Source organism: Polyodon spathula, chromosome 20 (genome assembly GCF_017654505.1).
Source record: "Polyodon spathula isolate WHYD16114869_AA chromosome 20, ASM1765450v1, whole genome shotgun sequence".
NCBI classification, from domain to species: Eukaryota; Metazoa; Chordata; class Actinopteri; order Acipenseriformes; family Polyodontidae; genus Polyodon; species Polyodon spathula.
The window spans coordinates 642,689-662,323 of record NC_054553.1 but is presented as its reverse complement, the minus strand read 5'-3'; the positions used below and the strand labels follow the sequence as shown (position 1 = coordinate 662,323).

Here is a 19,635-nt window from a genome sequence, read left to right as displayed (position 1 = left end):
CAGCACAACAAACACGGAAATTATAATTAACTAACCATCTGAATTATTTCCACCCAGCAGGGCTTTCAATTTTGACAGGTATCGTCCTGTTCAGTCAATTGACATGGTTTATATTTGGGGCAAATTAAGTGTAAGAAATGAGTTGTACGAAGAGGCCTGTTTCCAATAATATGAACAGTTTCCTGGGCTGTAAACAGCAGTTTGTTCTAAAGGTTTACATCATTGCTCAATTAGGATGCTTCCTTTGTAACCTTTACAGAGTCAATAGTTCACACTTCACATACTCTTGAGTCACAGAGCTCATGGGCAGATCCGGACCCCCAGGACCCCCCCTCCAGTTTGTGAAAAATGTCAAAATATTGCAATCATGCAATAATGCAATCTGAAAGGGGTGCGATTGCAATTCAATAAAATGATTCACTAATTAAAGTTTTACCTGACCCAAGCATATCCTTGGGGTGTACACTTCGCATTTGAATTTTAATTTTATAAAAATTAATCAAAAACCGGGACATAAAAGAAGAAACATGACAGAATGGAAGCAGCGATTTGACACACAACTTGTTTTCCGAGCCACGCACTTCATTTCAGAGAAGCAGGTCCACGATTGACATCTGCTTGGTGCTGTTTATGTGCTCCTCGACATTCATTTCAATTAGCAGCATGTAATGTCAATAGGGCTTAATCGGGGCTTCATTCTAATTGTCTGCACTCAAGGAGCAATGATTTTGGAAAGTTCACTTGAGCAGGATTGTGAAAAGGGTGTTTTTGTTTGTTAATTGGGCAATTTAGGGACGGCAGTGCTCGAGTGGCTTTTCTGTTAAGTGCAAACCGTTCTCTTTTCCAATCAATTGCGAGACTCTCTTTTAGCGGGATAGGCGCAACAAACTAACATTCCGCTTTTTACATTTTGGCTAATGACTATTGAATAATCAGTCTCTCTCTTAATTATAACATGAAAGCTTGTATCCTGTTTGCACCTGCACCTATTTGTCCAGAATTTTGAACAGAAATGCAGTTTTGACAGGCAGGTATAGTACTTGCTGTAGATGGGCATTACTGTGTGCAAGCTATATATATATATATACACACACTCTCTCTCTCTCTCTCTCTCTCTCTCTCTCTCTCTCTAATCTCTCCTCTCTCTCTATATATATATATATATACACACACTCACTCTCTCTCTCGATCTCTCTCTCTCTCTATATATATATATATATATATATATATATATATATCCACATAACATATCTGTTCTCTCCTCTCTCTCTCTCTCTCTATATATATATATACACACATACAGATAAGTGCATCCTTGAAGAGATGATTTGGGCTGAAAAATAAAGTTTGAACCATCTTGTTCAAATACTGCAGGGGCAGATAGACAGACAGGCAGACAGGTATGCACATGACAAGAGTTAGACAGTCATATAGCATATATAGAAAGACCTACAGGTTGGTATAGATAGACAGATGCTATTAGACGGACAGACAGGCAGGCAGGCAGATAGAGAGAGAGATAGATAGATAGATGCTATTAGATAGACAGGCAGGCAGGCAAGCAGGCAGATAGATAGCTAGCTAGCTAGCTAGCTAGATAGATGAGAAACATGAAAACAAAACCTTTGACAAGTTTTTCTGCAGTGGAATGAATCTTTAAATCTGGTTTCTTATTTGACAAATGTTTATATGTGTGTGTGGGGGGGGGTGGTTCCGGAGGAGACAGGGAGAGCAAACCAAGCCGAGACCCTGCTCTCTTCTGTAAAGCTGGTAAAAGCACTGGAGACATCCTCTCCACAGATGGGTGGTTAAGATGTTCACCAGGATGTGTTTGTTGAACACCCAGCTAATTAAAATGAATCAAAGAGCCCCAGTATTGTACATGCTTAACAGACAAAGGGTCTCTGGAGGCTCTGACTCGGGTTTGTTATTGAAGCAGACAATGCGGTGAGAAAAATCACTTTTTATCTGCTCGAAATAACACACGTTGCCATGGCGTTTGGTTAAACTGCAGCAATTACATCACCGCATGAGCCACTGTCAAGTGCCTACAAAACGAAGTGAAGTTTGAATCTGGGTGGCCCTGGCATGGTGTGATATGAGGATGGGGCAGGGGAAGGCATGTCCGTCACTGACACACTGGAAAGGAGGGGTACAGGCTTGCTCTAAGATGCCCAAAGGATTTATTTAAAGCTTTTAGTGATCTGAAATGCACCAGGCTAGTATTGTCAGCAGTGCAGAGTAGAGCAAGGTTGTGTGGATCAGTATGGAGGGCTTCTCCACTCTGGGCAAGAACTCAGTGTGGATTTATTAAATAAACTAACCCACTGCTGTACAGGAAGTGGGGGGAATAGGGATGCTATTTTCCTCATTGCATAGCTAATTCAAGTTTTACAAGTCCTAACCCTGAAAGATGATCTATCTGGCATCGTTTCTCTATTGCCCATTTAAACCCTGTTCCGGCACTGCTTGTGCGCTGATTTTAGTTCAGGTTAATTCAATTGTTCAGATATGTTTATCGTGAATTACACAGCATCTCTACAAATACTTCAATCAGTTAGAAATGTAACACCATACATCTTGATGAAACATGAACGATAACCAATTGACAGTCTTTGGTGCAGGGATAGTGCTTCTTGAAAATTCTACATATACATTATTAAAGAAGACCCAATGACCCCAGTTGTCATAGTGCAATACAAAATGAAACCTCATTCTCACATGTGCAGTCCTGCTGCAGAATACACTGGTATATTTCAACTGCACTTTAAGCCTGCCATATAGCAAAGCCCTTCACATTAGCTCCTCTCTTCTAGCAGCATGTGATTGATTCTGACCAGCATATCATACATTAACTACAGGGACATTTTCCCAATACAGGTGAGATAAACAGAGGTAATGCTGTTAAGCAAACATGACATTTTTGGTGCACTGTGATGACAGATGAATCACCGGGTGAAATGATTAATCACAAATCAATGTAACCAGGTTCATTTCGAGACGCTCACCCCATTGCGGAAGAGTTCTTAGGCTCTGAGTTTATACAGTGCAATGGATTTATTTGAGCTAATGCACCACTTATTTTGCCTAAGCGTGAGACTATAGCAGGAAATCTGTGTGCAATTAAGCTAAAAGGATGATCCAGATACATGCTCATTGGCACTCTTCTTTATCTCTGAATGTTTCGTGCAAATATACAAATGAACGTGTGGTGTAAAGAGAAATTATGATGGCTAATGCAATCTTGAGCTTGAAAAGCTGTTTGTGGTTTAAAAAAAAGGACAACTCACTGCAGGCAAGTGTCGCAAGAGAATCAGCAATAAGAAAATAAAAGAAGATACAAGATTGCGAGAAAGGTGCCAGTGTGTTTGCGTGTCAGTCTGCGTGCGTACGTGCGTGTGTGTGTGTATCAGTCTACGTGCGTGCGTGCGTGTGTGTCAGTGTGTGTAGCACAGTATACTGAAAAGTGTTTTCTTCCCACGCAGCATGGCAACAGGCAATCTGAAATCCTGTAAGCCGCTCTTTAGCCCCGGGACTGTGACAGATCCCTGCTGTTCACTCTTCTGAATGGTAGGTAATCCACTGTGATTGAAACTCAAAGTCAAGACCATTAGGTCTGGTGATATAGAAAAGGCACTGTAGTGGAAACATAATAAGAAACACAGTAAATGAGCAATCAGTACACTTCAAACTGCCACTCAAGTGCTTGTAGCCAAGGGTGCTGTAACTAGGGGTGATGGGGGGGCGGTAGCACCCCCTGGCTTTGCATGGCTTCCACCATATATAGGGGCTACAGTTTTGTTCAATGGCTTTCAGCACCCCCACTTTAAAAAGTGTTCCAGTGCCACTGTCTGTAGCTGCAGTGTAACCACGTGCATTGCAGGGCTGAACAGTGCAGCCAGCACCACTGCAGTTTAACCACACTGTTCTGAACGATCGACTTCCATTTCTAACAACTCTGATTCCTGTTCACTCTTCCAGGTCAAACACACTAGAAAAGCTGTACTGTTAAAGACACACACATTTTATTTATTTATTATATATATATATATATATATATATATATATATATATATATATATATATATATATATATATATATATATAAACTGTACAATTGACAGGGTGTAAAACAGTGAATGCTACGTTCTACTTCAGAGATTAAACAGGACTGACTTGCATTGAACAGACAGTTCTAGATGCATCACAACATAGAAATGCTTGAGACATTTCAGACACCCCTCATTACTTACTCTACCATATTTTTATTTCAAAGCTAGAAATGTTGTTTATCTTCTAGCAAGGGTGTTTTGCTTTTAATTTATTTAGGACATGGAACATGAAGATGATGTATAAAATAGCATCCATGTACTTGGGAAATTAAGTTTCTGAAATATTATATTGTTCAAACCTTATGCCGACCTAGTTTAAGCAACTGGCACCACCTAGTGGTAGTGATACTAAAGAGCTTTCCACTGTCTCACTGCCTGGAGACTCATGGAATACAATGTATTTTAAGCAGCCCAGTAAGGACAATCATATTTTTCTATCTCGCCACAAACATGTTTTCAAGCAATCTTTCAACATGAAAAATATTTCAAGACAATATATAGTTTTGCAAAAAAAGCTGTTGATGCATTGATGAAAGTTTTCTTTGAATTCATAAACAAAAGCTTACCCGGAAGCTGGGTTAAAGGTTTTTTAAATATGTATTTTTGCTATTGTTAATAGAGAATATTTTTGTACAGAATATACAATAGTAAATAAATGGAGTGTTTATATAAAGCGAGTAAAATGTAAACAGTATACTATCTGTGTATCAGTGGGCGGGGCTGTACCGCATGGTTTAGAGGGGAGGGAGGTGCTCACTTTGTCTGCTCGTCAGGAGAGGCGACTTACGCAGTTCATACATCGTAACTGATACAGTCATTTAAAGAGCTTCCATGCTCAGGAAGCCAGCGTGTCAGGAAACAAGGGTGTCAATAGGAGTGCTAGGGGAGAGGAAAGAGGACGTATAGCTTCCACCTGTGTCTGAAGTGTTTGCCTGCAACTGTTTGCATTCTGTAAAGCTGTGCTCAGAACTGTTTGTATCCGGTGCTACAAATAAAGATGCTATTTATTTACTGCTCACACCGAGGAGCGAGTCTCCAGTGGATTCCAGCCTCCAGCTGACGCGATTGTGCTGGAAAGCAGGTTGCTTTCCACTCTTTCACACTGTAGAATTAGACTTGATTCAGCAAACTGCTGCCTGGAAGTGTTGTGTGATAAGAATGGTGATAAAGAACTGCAACAGAGAATCATATTACAACTTTTTAATGTTAACCAATATAAAAAGAAAACCGTCATACTAAAGAACACAATTGACAAACAACTGCAGTGTAACATTTGGTTACTTTTGAAATTGAAACACGGATTTGATATTCGTACAGTAAAAAGAAGCGCATCAAATAAAAAATAAAGTAGATTCCATCCCAAAGAACCGAGTAGCGACAATGTGGAGATTTGATTCCGAAATAATAATAAAATAAACGATAAATGCTTTACATTATCAATCGATGGATCTGTTCTTATTTTACTCACTTATATCACCCACACTTAGATTTGCAGAAATACAATGATAAAGCTGAACTGTGTTGTCAAAAGTGCACATGTAGCTACACAAGTGTGTGATTCTGGGGTCTGACTTAATCATATTTTCTGGTCTCCTTGCCCCCGTGCATCCCTGTGACTGAGGAGGTACAGAAAGTGGATGTGTTTATTGTACTAAGTGAATCTCATTGGAAGAGCTAGCACAGCAGTTGGGCACAAATATCCCTTTCCTGTAACTGCAATACATTTAAGATTAAATTAAAGGCTCTGCATACCGCCATCTACTGGGCATCATGAGATACTACACAATCAGGACGGCTAAAACTTCAAGCGTTTCGGTGAGGTTTAATCAAATGAACAATCGGGAATTTCTTTGCACTATCACAGCTTACAACAAATACAATGTTAAATGAATTTTAACCAGTGCAATCTTTAGAGTTACAACTGCTACAAAGCACAGCTTCAAATGAAGAAAACTAGCACTGAGAAATCATATGCATACATACAAATCTTAAGAGTATTAAATGCACACCCCCAACCAGATGCTTGGATATACACATCTGTTCAGATACAGAGTATGTTCAAGTTTGTAAGATTCACAATCTGAATCCAGCTAAACATAATCTATCATATATCACGTATCTTTATTAAAATTACAAGATTTGTGACTTTGCAAAGTGCTCTGTAAAGTTAGCATTAAATAAAGATTGGATGCCTTCACAAATCTCCTAGGCTGCTATGTGTCCAGCACAAAGGTTTTAACATATCAGTATTTATAACAAGATGTGCTTAAACATAACATTTTGTTTCGTTCTTTTTCGATACGTTAGTATTTTTCTGACAGTACAGTAGATGATTCTGACTTTCAAGTTTTACTGTGATAAATTAGTCATGCCAGGGTTTAAAACATAGATAAAACAGAAAAGGTCAGCAATAACTTCAACTGCAATCCATTAGGCTTCTTTCCATGCATGCAATAAAACAAGTTAGCTCTAAAAAAAAAAAAAAAAAAGTGTATTTGATTCTATTAGGGCTAATGATAAAGTGATTTAGGCTCAATATCCTTCACCCCAAAAAACAACAACTAGATTAGTTAAAGCCAGCATTACAAGGCTCTATCTATCTGAATCTCAAAGCACTGTGACAATACATTTCACACAATGTACAGTATACATCATGACGGGGAATGCCTATGCCTGAATACCAAAGACATCCACAGGTTGTATATCACATACATCACCTGAACAGGGAGTCCATTACAAAGTCATTTCACATGTTTTATAGGCTTACAGAAAATAAAGCCTAGCACTGCTGTCAAAATGCATGACTGCACTGGCATACATTATTTCACAAACAAATTTCATTCCTGGTGTTCACCATAATCTTTTTTTGTTTTTTCTAAAATACATTTTACAATCCTAATGTCTTTCAGAAAAAATGGGGCAAACTGCATAAAGGGTTTAGTAAAAATGCCCCTATGGATTATTATAAAGCATGTATAACATGGGCGATAATGATCTGTGCAAATAGCTCCCAGGTTTAATGCAGTGTTTTAATTTGTAACAAGAACAACATTGTTTTCCACTCCTCTGAAAGCAAACAAAGTAAACGATTGATTTGATGCCTTTCATACTTCAGTAAACAGACAGAGCCATTCCACATACTTGAAAACACAATCAAAAGCAGAACGCTCAGCTGGAAACAAAAGGTATCAGCTCCCCTTTTACTGTGTCCACGTGCTTCTCTGCTCCACACACAGCCCCACTTGGAGCTCAGTGTACCCTCTACGCCTCATTACTTCGGATTTGCAATGTTGGGAAACGTTTGTCCTTTACAGCAGAGGAAGGGGAGAGGTTTCTGGTGTTGCAGGTATGTAATTAGCATTAATGGTTTAGAGACCGAAGCATAGTTTAGTGTTTGTTAAAAGAGTTAGGTGCAAAAAAATAAATAAATAAATCAAAGTATTTTCAAAAGTCTATATTTAGGCATATGATGCTTTGTAAGCCCCCCCCCCGAACAGGCTTCTCTGCTGAAAGAATATGAGATGAGAAAGAATACGATTTTACCAAGTTTGAGTGTTCCCGGCTTAATATTACTCTGTGATAATATTATTAACAGCCAAAGGAGTCTTTTAAAGGGGTAATAAGTGCATTTGAACTTTAACAGTAAGCAGGATGTCATTCAAGGGAAAAATGTTGCACTCCGTGTACAGTATCTGTACGTTAGGCTTGGGTAACAGGTCAAACATACCCTGTAATACTGCCTCGCAAACATATGAATACACTGCTTGCAGTGAAAATGCACCAGTCAGCTATACTATACAGCTATACAGTCAGTGATTTCAATCTCACAATGTAGTGGAAACCCTATATTGGAAGCTAAATGCACGTATCTCTTTGGGTATTGTTTTTAGTTTTTTTTTTTAATGCTCACATACGAAAGCTAGAGGCTCAGAAGGAACACTGAGGGAGTCCCGCTCGTCACATCAAGACTTCAACGTCTCCCTCATGATCCTCCTCCTCCTCCTCTGTCACTTTGAGTGACAGCACCTCTTCGTTCAGGAACAGTCCGCTCAGCCTCTCCTTGCGGGCCTGCCTCTGCTCCTTCACCTGCTTCTTGCGCAGGGCTTTCTGCTGGAGCTTGCGCTGTTTAGAGCGCTTCTGCCAAAGACAAAACAAAAACACACCTTGAAAAAATCAGCTTAGTGCAAAAATAAATATATGTATGCATATCCATAAAATTTTTGTTGCATCCTTAAAAGGGATTGTAGCTAACAAAGTCATTCCATTCCTGTAACATACTTTGAACCAGATCACACTACTGAGGTGAAATGACCCATCTGTAGGTTTCCTGAAAGTAAGGCATAAAAAGTGAGATGTTTTTTTTAATCTAGTGGAGTACCAGATATTTTAAAATGAGAATACATTATTTCCTTTAACATGCTTTCAAAACTGCACATTTGAGACCCATCTAGCGAATGGGAAGTGTAAATCAGGTACGATTTCTGGAGTCACTTGGAGACGCATCCAGGAGGTCGCGTGGCTGCGCTCTCACCTTGGAGTCTCGGATCCTCTCAGCTGCGGTGCTGGTGGACAGGTTGCTGTCGCTGTGTGCCCGGCTCATGTTGGAGCCGCTGGAGCCGTTGCTGCTGCTGCCTGTGCTGACCATGCTGGCATTGCTGCTGGCGCCGCTCACCCCACTGGTGCTGGCACTGCTGTAGCTGCTCCTCTTCCAGCTGTCCCGGGTGCTGCCCGGGCGCAGGCGAGAGCTGTGCTCCTTGATGTAGTTCCTCACCTGGGGCAGACAGCACTGGGATTGTTAACACTGCCAGTACAGCACAGGACATGGAAACTAAGGCTTAGGGAAGCATTTGCTTTGCATAAAGGAGATTAGAATCCGCCAAACTCGTGCTGAGAAACATGCACCACTTAAAACAGGGATAAGTCTATAGGGCTATAGGAAACCTCTCGTTTTACTGGGATCAGTTATTAAAAGATACCGATTTCACAGTGTTCCCCAAAGGACCCAGAGAAGTTCACTCATGTGTTAAGGAGTGTTTAAAAGAAAGGCACTTAAGTTAAAAAATGTAAAGCTTTTTGGCAGACTGTACAAACAGCGTTCCTTGGAAGAGGCAGCAGCCTTACCTGTTTTAACTTGTCGTCTGTAAGACAGTTGAGCTCGATGATGAATTCACTGTCTGTAGGAGATATCTGCGCGCTGGGATCAATGATTTTGATAATATCCAGCTGTTCTCTCAGTCCCATCTCAGTGCTCACCTTTCGACTCAAGTATTCAATATATTCAACCTGATTTTAAAAAATAAATGAAGAGTTGTTAAATCTCAAAGTGTTTACTGTAATGATCCTTTGTTCTTTGGGGCAACAGCTCTGTTACACTAAAATAATCTTTTGATAGATGTGAATCAGAAAGTGCCCCAATCCCACGAAATCAATACAATCCCTGTGAATCTAAAGGACCTCCCAATAAAATCTTAAGGAGCCATTTCTTTTTCCCGGAAGCAGAACCAAAAATTGGGCTCATTGAGAGACACAAATAAAAAAAATAAATCAAATACATCCGTTATAAGAATCAATAAATTATACTTTATAAATTCAAACAGGGCAACTATCACCTTTTCTTCTGCACTGTGTTGAACGCCTGTCCTGCTGTGGGTACAAGCAGGCTTTAGAACACAAGCTGGAACACTCTGCACAGTACCTGCCTCCTCACTGGGACACCCTGCACAGTACCTGCCTCATCACTGGAACTCCCTGCACAGTACCTGCCTCAACACTGGGACACCCTGCACAGTACCTGCCTCATCACTCGGACACCCTGCACAGTACCTGCCACATCACTCGGACACCCTGCACAGTACCTGCCTCATCACTGGAACACCCTGCACAGTACCTGCCTCATCACTGGGACACCCTGCACAGTACCTGCCTCATCACTGGGACACCCTACACAGTACCTGCCTCATCACTGGAACACCCTGCGCAGTACCTGCTCATCGTTGGTCATGGCACTCCAGGGAAGCTCATCCAGATTCCTGTGCTGTTTGCTTTTCCTCTTTGGGACCAGGCAAGGAGAGCTAGGAATGCTGGGTATGATATCAGACAAGACATCACTTCCACTCGCAATGTCACTGCCAGGCAGCTTCGAATCAATAAACACAACAAATTATATTACTAAAGACAGTTTGCATTAAGCACATTATAAAAACAGAAATGGATCAACCGCTATGCAATAGGGGTCTTACTTCCATCCCTGGTTATATGCACTGGATTTTAGTTGCTGGCCACAGATTTGGCTTCACTCAGCGTGCCCTGCACCCACCTGCCATTCAAAGTCGCTATCCGACCAGTCCCAGTAGGTACTGATGGAAGAGGAGACATCGCTGCAGACACTGCCCTCTGGAAAAAGTTCGAAGGAGGTGAACTCCTGGTCATCCAGGAGGGAATAGCAGTCATCCTGGTCCCCGACAGAGACAGAGGAAAACAATTCCTCGCTGCACTCTGAGCTTGCAACACTGGTACCACACGAGGTCAGGTTCCATCTGAACACAGAGCAATCAACACATGAGCAACACATTACTAAAACCACACCATGGCAATTTATTCAGCCTAATATCTTAAAAGAAGGTGACCATGTAAACCCTAATCAACACTTTAAAGGCAGAAACCAGGACCAGTGGGTGAGTGTTCCAAATTTAATGGAGACAGACTTAGAACTGAGAGTAGGAGACATTTCGTTGAGGGGATGGAACGGGTTACCCATGAAACAGTTTTGAGATTAACAAACTTCTATCAGAAGGAGGCGTACTGATGGGCCGAATGACCTCTCCTTCTGTAAACATGCTTACGCTGTAACTATTAACACTGGCATGCAGTTGACGACCAGTACTACACCTAAAAACTGGGCTTCTCTTAAAGAATATGCATTTGTTGTACTGAAGACTACATTAATAATAATTTTCCATCCTGACCTGTTGCTGTGAAAGCGATGAAGGGGGTCAGTTCTGTGACAGGAGGAATGCTGACAGCTGAAGTCACTCACGTCCAGCGTTCCTTCTTCACTGGCGTTACCGCGCTGGGACAGCAAAGGGAACGGATCCCCTGGAGACAGAAACTTCTCGTAGAGATCTTCGGACATTGTCACTGGGATGCTGAGGTGCTAAAGGCATGGAATTCATAATTCAACTACAAACACACACAGCAAATGATCTGAACCCTTTGCTGTCCTGGGGATGTGCCCTTGCATGTTTAATGCCTATTTTATTCATATTAAACACATTAGACACTGGGAAGCAAAGGGTTAAACTTGACCCAACTAACATTTGCAGACCTAATTTAATTGCAGCAACGAAATGCCTTACGCTATATGAAGATACTAAAGTAAGCTGAAGTCCTCGAAATGTGTGTTTTTAACTATCATCGTGTTTTACTGAGTAGACCGAGTTTAATGGCAATCGGAGTCTCTGGAACCACCCTAACCCAATATATATATATATAATATATATATATATATATACAATATAGTTACAACAAAATGTTTGTTACAACTGTTTATTCAAATGTTGTTTTCTGCGAAAACAATTAACATACTTGATAAACAAGTACTCTCTAACAATTTCATTTGGACACGAAGTGCTACAGCAACGGTCTAAACTGCATGCCTGCAGAACGTTAAATCATGATAGAATCCGTGAATAACGACAATTGCGTGACTCAGGTGTGCTTACCTGGCAGGTCAATAAACTATTGCGCGAACAAATAAAGTGTCACAGCTGAAATGCTGCTGGCCTTTCATGGTACCGCAGTGCAACAAACCCTCGGCCTTCGCTCGTTCACTACTCGTCTTCTGTCGCTAAGTGTAAACAGAGACGTGTTCGACAGATTCTACAGGGGCGACAACAAAACAACAGACGCGTTAATAATACAATCCTTTCATTAACACTGTGCAGCAATGCAACAAGGAGCGACCACATTACACGCTACAAACACGACGGTTTCCCTGCAGCTGCCTGGCTGTAGTCAGACCCGCCTACTTCAGGCGGCTTTGCGTAATTTACAGAGCAATCTCAGATTTATATCGGTTAGTACATACACTTTTAACTGATAACCGTGACACGGGGATCTGCTGCTCTCTGATCAAGTGTAAGTGAAACCTCTAGTCAAACTGCCCGGATTAACACAGAACACGACATGGCTCTTCTGACCCGTGAATACGTGCAGACGCCCACACTGCTCCGCCGTAGCCATCGTGAGCAACCTGTCAATACATACCCGGTACCAGGATCAGATCAACCCTGCTAAACCGTTAAACACGCGTATAATGTTGCACTTCAGCGTGCTGCTCGATACAGACATCGTTACAAACGCACATTTCTCATACCGACCTGGATTTGTTTTCCTAACGCCCTACTTCTTCAACCCCACGGATCACGTAACGCCACTTCCTTTCTTCCCCAGACAGGTTCCACCTGCAATGTCATCACTTGGCATTGGAGAGTATGCGAACCTTGAATAACGACAGCGCCCCCTAAAGAGTGGGATGACTATGGGCAATAACAAAATGTGGAAATAATATCTGCCTTTCAATTTCAAGTTATTTCAACAAAGCTACTGTTTGTGTTTGTGTGTGTGTGTGTGTGTGTGTGTGTTTATTTTTCAAAAGTACAGTAGCAATGTAGCCACCAGATGGCGCACCCTTATTGTTTTGTGAAAATTAGTCTTATGATCACATGAGCGGCTTTTATGCGAATCACGCAGGAAACAGCTACGGTTTCCATCAGAGCAGAGATGGTGTTTATTTGTATTTACTTTTTCAACTGTAATATAGTGTTATGTTTATATATAATTACGTATAGGTGTAGGAATCATTGGAGAATGCGCGTTACCGTGCCTGATGAATGAGCACGGGTTTTACTACAGTGACCAGCAGCGCTATGCTATCGATAGTTTGTGACAGGACTGAAGTGAGGTGTACCGTACTAACATCAAAACAAGTTTCAAACTCGAGGCTATCATCATGTCATCTGCCGCAGGTCAGCCGAGCGATAGAACCGGCTTCCTCGGAGCGAGGATCCCCTCAGAGGTGGAGGTCATGGCCGAACACTTGAAGGATTTTGATAAAGAAGTGTTCAGAACAATCCTCAAAGGTAAGTAGGCATCCCAACCCTGCACCGTACTGCAGAAAGGAGTTTCCTCGAAATTTGCTACCTGAGTACTTATTTGAAACAAGCATTACACGTTTTTAATACAGCATTAGTAGTACTGTCAAAGGTAAATTTTTTTACAGTGTTGCGTTTGGTGCAGAAAACCTTTAAGGTTTGGGAAAAGCAATTAGTAATGCAGTGCGATAAATACAAGTACCACTGTACCACTTTTAGTGAACTGAAAATAACCAAGGTGACCAGTGCTATGTAATATCATTTATTCAAGAGATACCAGTTGTTACCATATCTTATTTTACCACACACACACACAGGGAGAATGTCTCGTACACACACACACACACAGGAAGACTGTCACCGTGCATAGCCACACACACAGGGAGAATGTCTCGTACACACACACACACACACACAGGGAGAATGTTTCGTAAACACACACACACACACACACACACACACACACACACACACACACACACACACACACACACAGGAAGACTGTCACCGTACAGTGTCACACAGTGCATCGAATTGTGTGCATACACACACATGATGTGTGTGTTGTGTCACCACACACAGCGAGAACAGGTTGGAAAACTTAGCTTGTCCCTGGTGACAACCACGGAACACACACATGTTTCGTAAACACACAGAAAGGCAGGGAGAATTGTCACCGTGCATAGCACACACACAGGGAGAATGTCACACACACAATATTATGAAATAAACAGGTGGAAAAAATAAACACCAGCCTGAATGTGGACATGACAAAAAATAATATCAGTGCAATAAGGTAGACTTTTTAAATAGTTTCACCTTACAGATAACAGATAACAAAACTTCTCAAAATGTACAGCAGGCTGAATTAGAACAGTATCCATCCATGCCTTTCTTTTAAACTTGAAATCAAGGGTAATTCCACATGCTCAAGATTGGACGCACCATAGCTGATTTCTAAGCACATGTGTGTGTGTTTGTTCGACAAGGTTCTGTATCGATCAGGGACACATGTTTTTCATTGAGGTGTGCCACCTACTCTGCAAATAATTACACTACTTTGGACGTGTATTTTAACATGAAATTCTCCATCTCCGTTAACGTGTTACGATGTAAATAAAACACCATGAAACAGCTTGCAAGCTCACAACACCGGGAAATAAAATAAGGGAATGCATTCATACAAAATCCATAACTTATAAAACAGTTTTGTTTAATATTCTAGCACCTGAACGGCCCAAGGTAATGTCAGTGGCAGTGCTTTTTAATCGTCATGCTGTGCTGTGCTTGTATTTTGTAGCTGTTGTAAGCGCTTTGGAAGGAAAGGACTGCAGAGAATCTGTGGCTGCCATCGCTGAGCATGGGAATCTCTCTGAAGAGCAGTTAAGCTACATTATAGCAGGAATGTACACTCTGCTGAAGGAAGCATTGCGACTCCCAGCCTCCTCCTCTCAAACAGGAGGTGAGTATTTCATACAACACCAAGCACTGTAGAAACAAGCATGACTGGAGACTAGAGAGATACAGTACACTGCAGGAGTGTGTGTGTCGTGTGTCAAATGTCACGTTTAGATTTTTTTTCTATCCCACACACTAAGTCAATCAATTTAATGTGCTGTATCTCTGCATTTACAGCCATGGTAATGGGGGTTGTATTTGGAGTCTGGATCCACTTTAACCAGCTGTGCAGTGACAGGTTTTGCTGTTATACTGCCAATGTAATCTTAGGGTTTCTGGGTTGAACTTTTGTTTTATTCCCCTTTTTTTTCTTCTGCAGGTCTTCAAGGAAGATTTACGGGATATTAGGTAATGGCAGTATTTTTGTTGTGTTGTTCTTGCTGCAGATCCTGTGTATGAACGTGCACAGACACAGTGTCCGTTTAACAAGTGCATCTTTATGAACGTGCACAGACACAGTGTCCGTTTAACAAGTGCATCTTTATGAACGTGCACAGACACAGTGTCCGTTTAACAAGTGCATCTTTATGAACGTGCACAGACACAGTGTCCGTTTAACAAGTGCATCTTTAACTCACAGGGGACAGTAACACAGACAGGATCCTTATCTGTATGAGGTCCTCGGCATTGACACACGACTGTAATGGCAAATGGTTTGATTTCAAAGTCATGCCGCGGCTGGCGATTGTGTTCTTTGTTCTCAGCTCATGTGCTGCTAACACCAGCACTGCACTTGTAATTGATTTTCGATATACTGTGTAGTGCCGGCTGATTTTATTGAAATGATTTAACTGATTTAAAATGAGACACTCCTTGCTGAAAACAGCCCTCATTTACATTCGGCTCTCAAAGGGCCCATTGAGATTGACATCTCATTTCAAAGATGGGCCCTCGACTAAGACTCAGTTGACAGTGGTATTCAGATAACATTTATATTCTCCGCTACTCATTGCAGTGAAATTGCTTGTTATTCAGCTCAAGCCCCCTTGTTCTGATCTGGCTGTGCTGGATTCCCACGACCTGTTGCCGTGGCTTCTTGACGATACCGAAACAGGGTATAAGAGGCGTGTTTAATTCTCAATCCTTTTCAGATGTTATGTAATTTCCAGCCTATTATCTTTTATATAAGCATAAATTAGCCTCAGGATGTCAGGCATACATGTTTTAAAGTGATTATTGCCATTTAAAGTTACAATCATCAGCTTCTAGGCTACTAGAAAGGAAATTGGATTCTAACTTTCAACTCCTTAAGGAGTAGGCAGTGTCTACTTTCCAAGGCAAACTAGGTGACCCACACACCTAGTTAGAAAAGGTGTGAAAACAATGCTTTGACACATATGGAACTCTATTTAACCCTTTTATGAATGGGGGACTTGTATGGGGACAGGTTAAAAAAAAACACTCTTCTAGTCTTTTAATATGGACACATGTGGAAGACGCAAATGCATAATGACCTCTTGAGGAATTGAGGATGCCATTTTTTCCACATGTAAAGCAATATCATTTTTCAGTGTCATGCATGAAAGGGTTAAATGAAAGTGCTTTCAGTAGTGTAGCGCATAATGCACGTGTATATGTGTATCTGTATGCTGGAAGTATTATAGATAGATCCTGAAGAAGCTTTCCTTACTAAAAGCAATTATTTTCTGTCCTGTGTTTCTCCTCCACTGTGTGCGTGTCTCTAACACAGTTTCGTCTTGCTGCAGGGTATCGGAGGAGTTCATTGCAGATTTTGCCAGCTTGATCTTCGGCAGTAGGTTTGTATCTTACGGTTTTTGTGTAAGATGGTATTGACAGAACTAATAATCATATTCATTGACTCATTGCAGAACTGGCTGTGCTCTACACAGGCTGTCTGACTATATAGTGCTTTCTTTCTCTGTCATCCTGCAGCTGCAGTGCTTTATCAGGCACACAGATAAAGAGGAAAGAAACATCTATTTGTTGCCTTGCAGTTATGTAAATTAGCTGTGGGTTTGCACTGAAACTCTGCTTCCATTTGATACATTCTGCATGGAGCTGTGATTCCTGAACATAGACTAATTAAGGAATACATACAGCATCTTTCACCCCCTGCAGATGTATTGCAATGGTTTGTTTAGTGATAGTCACTGATAGTGGCTGCCACTTACACCCTGCACTGTATATCAGTACTGTAGATCAGATCATGGTTCAAGTGGGAAACTAATCACCATAAGTAGCAGTGACCTGATTCATTGTGGTTATCCAACTAACTAAAGCTGTTTCCAATACTACTGGTCCAGCCAAGTCGCAGTTTCTGAAGACAAGCTGCTCATTAATCTCCAAGCTTTCCCCTTCTTCACTTCTTCACAGTGTGCAATCTTCTATAAAAAGAAAAGCACTCCATGAACAGCCTACATTATATAATTACATGAATCACTGTTCATTGTGTATGAAAAGGTTTGAATCATCCTTCAATGTATCTGAACGGGTTTGAGTCGCTGTTCAATGTATCTGAACGGGTTTGAATTGCTGTTCAATGTATCTGTGAATGGGTTTGTTGCAGCAGTTTTGACATAATTAGTTATTTTACTTGTGGGCTAGATGGGGAGGATGCAGAAGCTTTGTAAAGTAGTTGTCAGAAATTGGGCCATTTGAATTGAATCCTGACAAATAATAGTGATTGAAACTTTGCATTTCATCAGCATATCCTGTATTAACCACCACCACAACTTGTGATTGGCATGCTCTTGTCACAGACCCGGATAGTAATAATATGTTTTCATTGTGCGACTCCTTTCAGGCGAGCGGTGCTCAAGAGTGCAGCTGCTCAGGAGGGAATTCGATGGCCAGGCATTGCTGGTTTCAGGTGGAGAGTAGACGTGGCCATCTCAACAAGGTAAACAATGTGCTTCTGCCCCTGTGCCCTTTCAAAGAGGTGCACCTTTCACAGGCTCCCTGCGCCTCCACTCTGCCAATGCTGGATTGCGACAGTGCACGTGGTGCAGCTTTTGTCAATGCACATGGCGTGCAACAAAGCCTCAATTGCAGTTGCATGTAATTGTGTCCCTGTAGCGTGTGTGTGTGTGTGTGTGTGTGTGTGGGCGCGCACAATCGGTTTGAAAAACAAGCACGGTGTAACCGTGGTATCCGATTGCCATTTTAGATTTTCTTTCTCCTTGCAGCTCTTTAGCCCGTACGCTGCAGCCCTTCATACTGATGCAGCTGACTGATGGGAATGCCCACCGCTTTGAGGTAATCTTAATTACCTTCGCTTCTGTTTGAGGGCAGACAGGCTCTACCCAATTTGTGTAGCAGCTGCTGGTCGGCGTGATTCATATTTAATGGTGTATGTGTTGCAAAGCTGTTGATTTGTTCTTTAGCTTTTGGCATGATCTCCTCTTGCATATGCAATCGTTGTGGACTTGTAAGTTTGTTTAGTTATTATGTAAAGCCTTCCAGGGCTAGAGACTCCCACTAGTCTTGCACCCTGGGGTTTCAGATCTACATCATTTCAATGATTTGAGCAGTCAGACCCCTGTTAAATAAATGGTCTCTCACCTTCAGCTGCTTGCACCACTTCAAAACCGCTCTGAATTCAATCTTTTTTCATTTGAAAACGCTGAATAAAATACTTATGGTTAAAACGTTTGTCACAGATTTTATTCGGTTTCATTTATTGTTTCTATATTTCTTAATAAAACATTGTGATTCTGGGAAACGCCCTTTGGGAGTGGCCGTCTCAGTTTGTGGTGGAGAGCAGAGCACTGGGTAGCATTGTGTTAGGCTCATGAGTTTCTAGGCAATGGGAGCGATCCCCTGAATTATGAATCCATTCAGAGAGGAAGCTAAATTGCTCGTTTGTATCTCTGCCTTTCACAGCCCAAGCTGCTGTTATTGGCAGCAGTTATGTAACACATGAGCGTTAGAAAAACATAAGTTGTTTTGGATCTGGCTGAAGCATCGTGCTAAAGGGAGTCCTTCTTATTCAACGCAAATGTTGCTGGACATTTTTTCTTTTCCTAATGACCAGAAAGACGACAAGTAAACAGAACCCAGTTATGTTGGTGGAGGGGAGGGGAGGGGAGGGGGCAGTTTGTGTGTTAGGTCAACAGATCCCTTAAACCCAGCTGTCTCCCTGCACAGAGCCACACGTAACACAAGCACACAGAACACCACTTTGAATGCAATGTCCTCAGGATGTTCCCCCCCCCCTCCCCCCAAGGTGCCCGTTTCCAAGTTCCAAGAGCTTCGCTACAACGTTGCCCTGATCTTGAAGGAAATGAACAACTTGGAGAAAAGAAGTGTGCTGAAAATTCAAGACTGAATCGGTTCAGCTTGTTAAACCCTAAAAGAGGTTCTAATTATTATTATTATTATTATTATTATTATTATTATTATTATTATTATTATTATTATTATTATTTGTATTATGAATAAAGAGTGAGTGATGTTTAAATGAGCAGCTTGTTGTTTTCACTTCCCTGATTAAATGGGGTTTTCTGGTCCAGGTGCCTGGTTTTGAGTTCATCATCACACAGTCATGTGTAAATATTCAGTGCCTGCAGTATCCCTTCAAAATGTAGTCAGCTGCTAATACATGGGCACTGATCAAACTGACAACACGGGCAAGAAACTTGGTTACTAATGTGTGGAGCCACCTGTGCCCCAGATTAACTATGTTCTAAAGTGGATTTCATGCTGTGAGAATGCCCTCTATTCGTACCTTCATCCTAATGCAGCTCTATTTCAGTAGTTGCAGTCATCAAGGGTATTTTAAGGCAGTCTCTTTCCCAGATGGTTATGTAACCGTGTATTATTAAGCTCTCTCTAAACGTACACTCCATTACTTTCATTTGAGGTCTTGAATATTATCAAGAGTTATCAGAAAGGCAAGAGAACTTCTTGTTTTTATTTTGTTGTTTGTCATTTTCTCAACCTGGCTTTCAGAG

The 19,635-nt window shown here is 41.4% G+C and overlaps 2 protein-coding genes across 6 annotated transcripts; one reads left to right on the top strand and one right to left on the bottom strand.

Moving 5' to 3' along the window:
- Positions 1–5,297: 5,297 nt before the first annotated feature.
- On the bottom strand, positions 5,298–12,574 carry LOC121295607 (protein FAM199X-like). Of its 5 annotated transcripts, none has more exons than XM_041220470.1 (8): positions 12,491–12,574; positions 11,834–11,990; positions 11,078–11,265; positions 10,429–10,648; positions 10,096–10,248; positions 9,234–9,395; positions 8,644–8,883; positions 5,298–8,249 (listed from the first exon to the last, which is right to left on the bottom strand). In XM_041220470.1, exons 3-8 carry the CDS (start codon positions 11,242–11,244, stop codon positions 8,070–8,072), a joined length of 1,122 nt encoding a protein of 373 aa, XP_041076404.1. In that variant the 5' UTR covers positions 11,245–11,265; positions 11,834–11,990; positions 12,491–12,574; the 3' UTR covers positions 5,298–8,069. The 5 variants fall into 5 exon arrangements, with proteins under 5 accessions (XP_041076404.1, XP_041076408.1, XP_041076409.1 ...); XM_041220474.1 differs by lacking the exon at positions 12,491–12,574 and adding an exon at positions 12,199–12,484; XM_041220475.1 differs by lacking the exon at positions 12,491–12,574 and adding an exon at positions 12,378–12,484.
- Positions 12,575–12,848: 274 nt separating this feature from the next.
- Positions 12,849–19,037, top strand: LOC121295711 (COMM domain-containing protein 5-like). The gene is given in 8 exon segments (XM_041220699.1): positions 12,849–13,252; positions 14,565–14,713; positions 14,715–14,726; positions 15,042–15,070; positions 16,429–16,479; positions 17,487–17,582; positions 17,869–17,938; positions 18,909–19,037. Coding segments are annotated over 8 exon segments (639 nt in total). The 5' UTR covers positions 12,849–13,122; the 3' UTR covers positions 19,011–19,037.
- Positions 19,038–19,635: the final 598 nt, after the last annotated feature.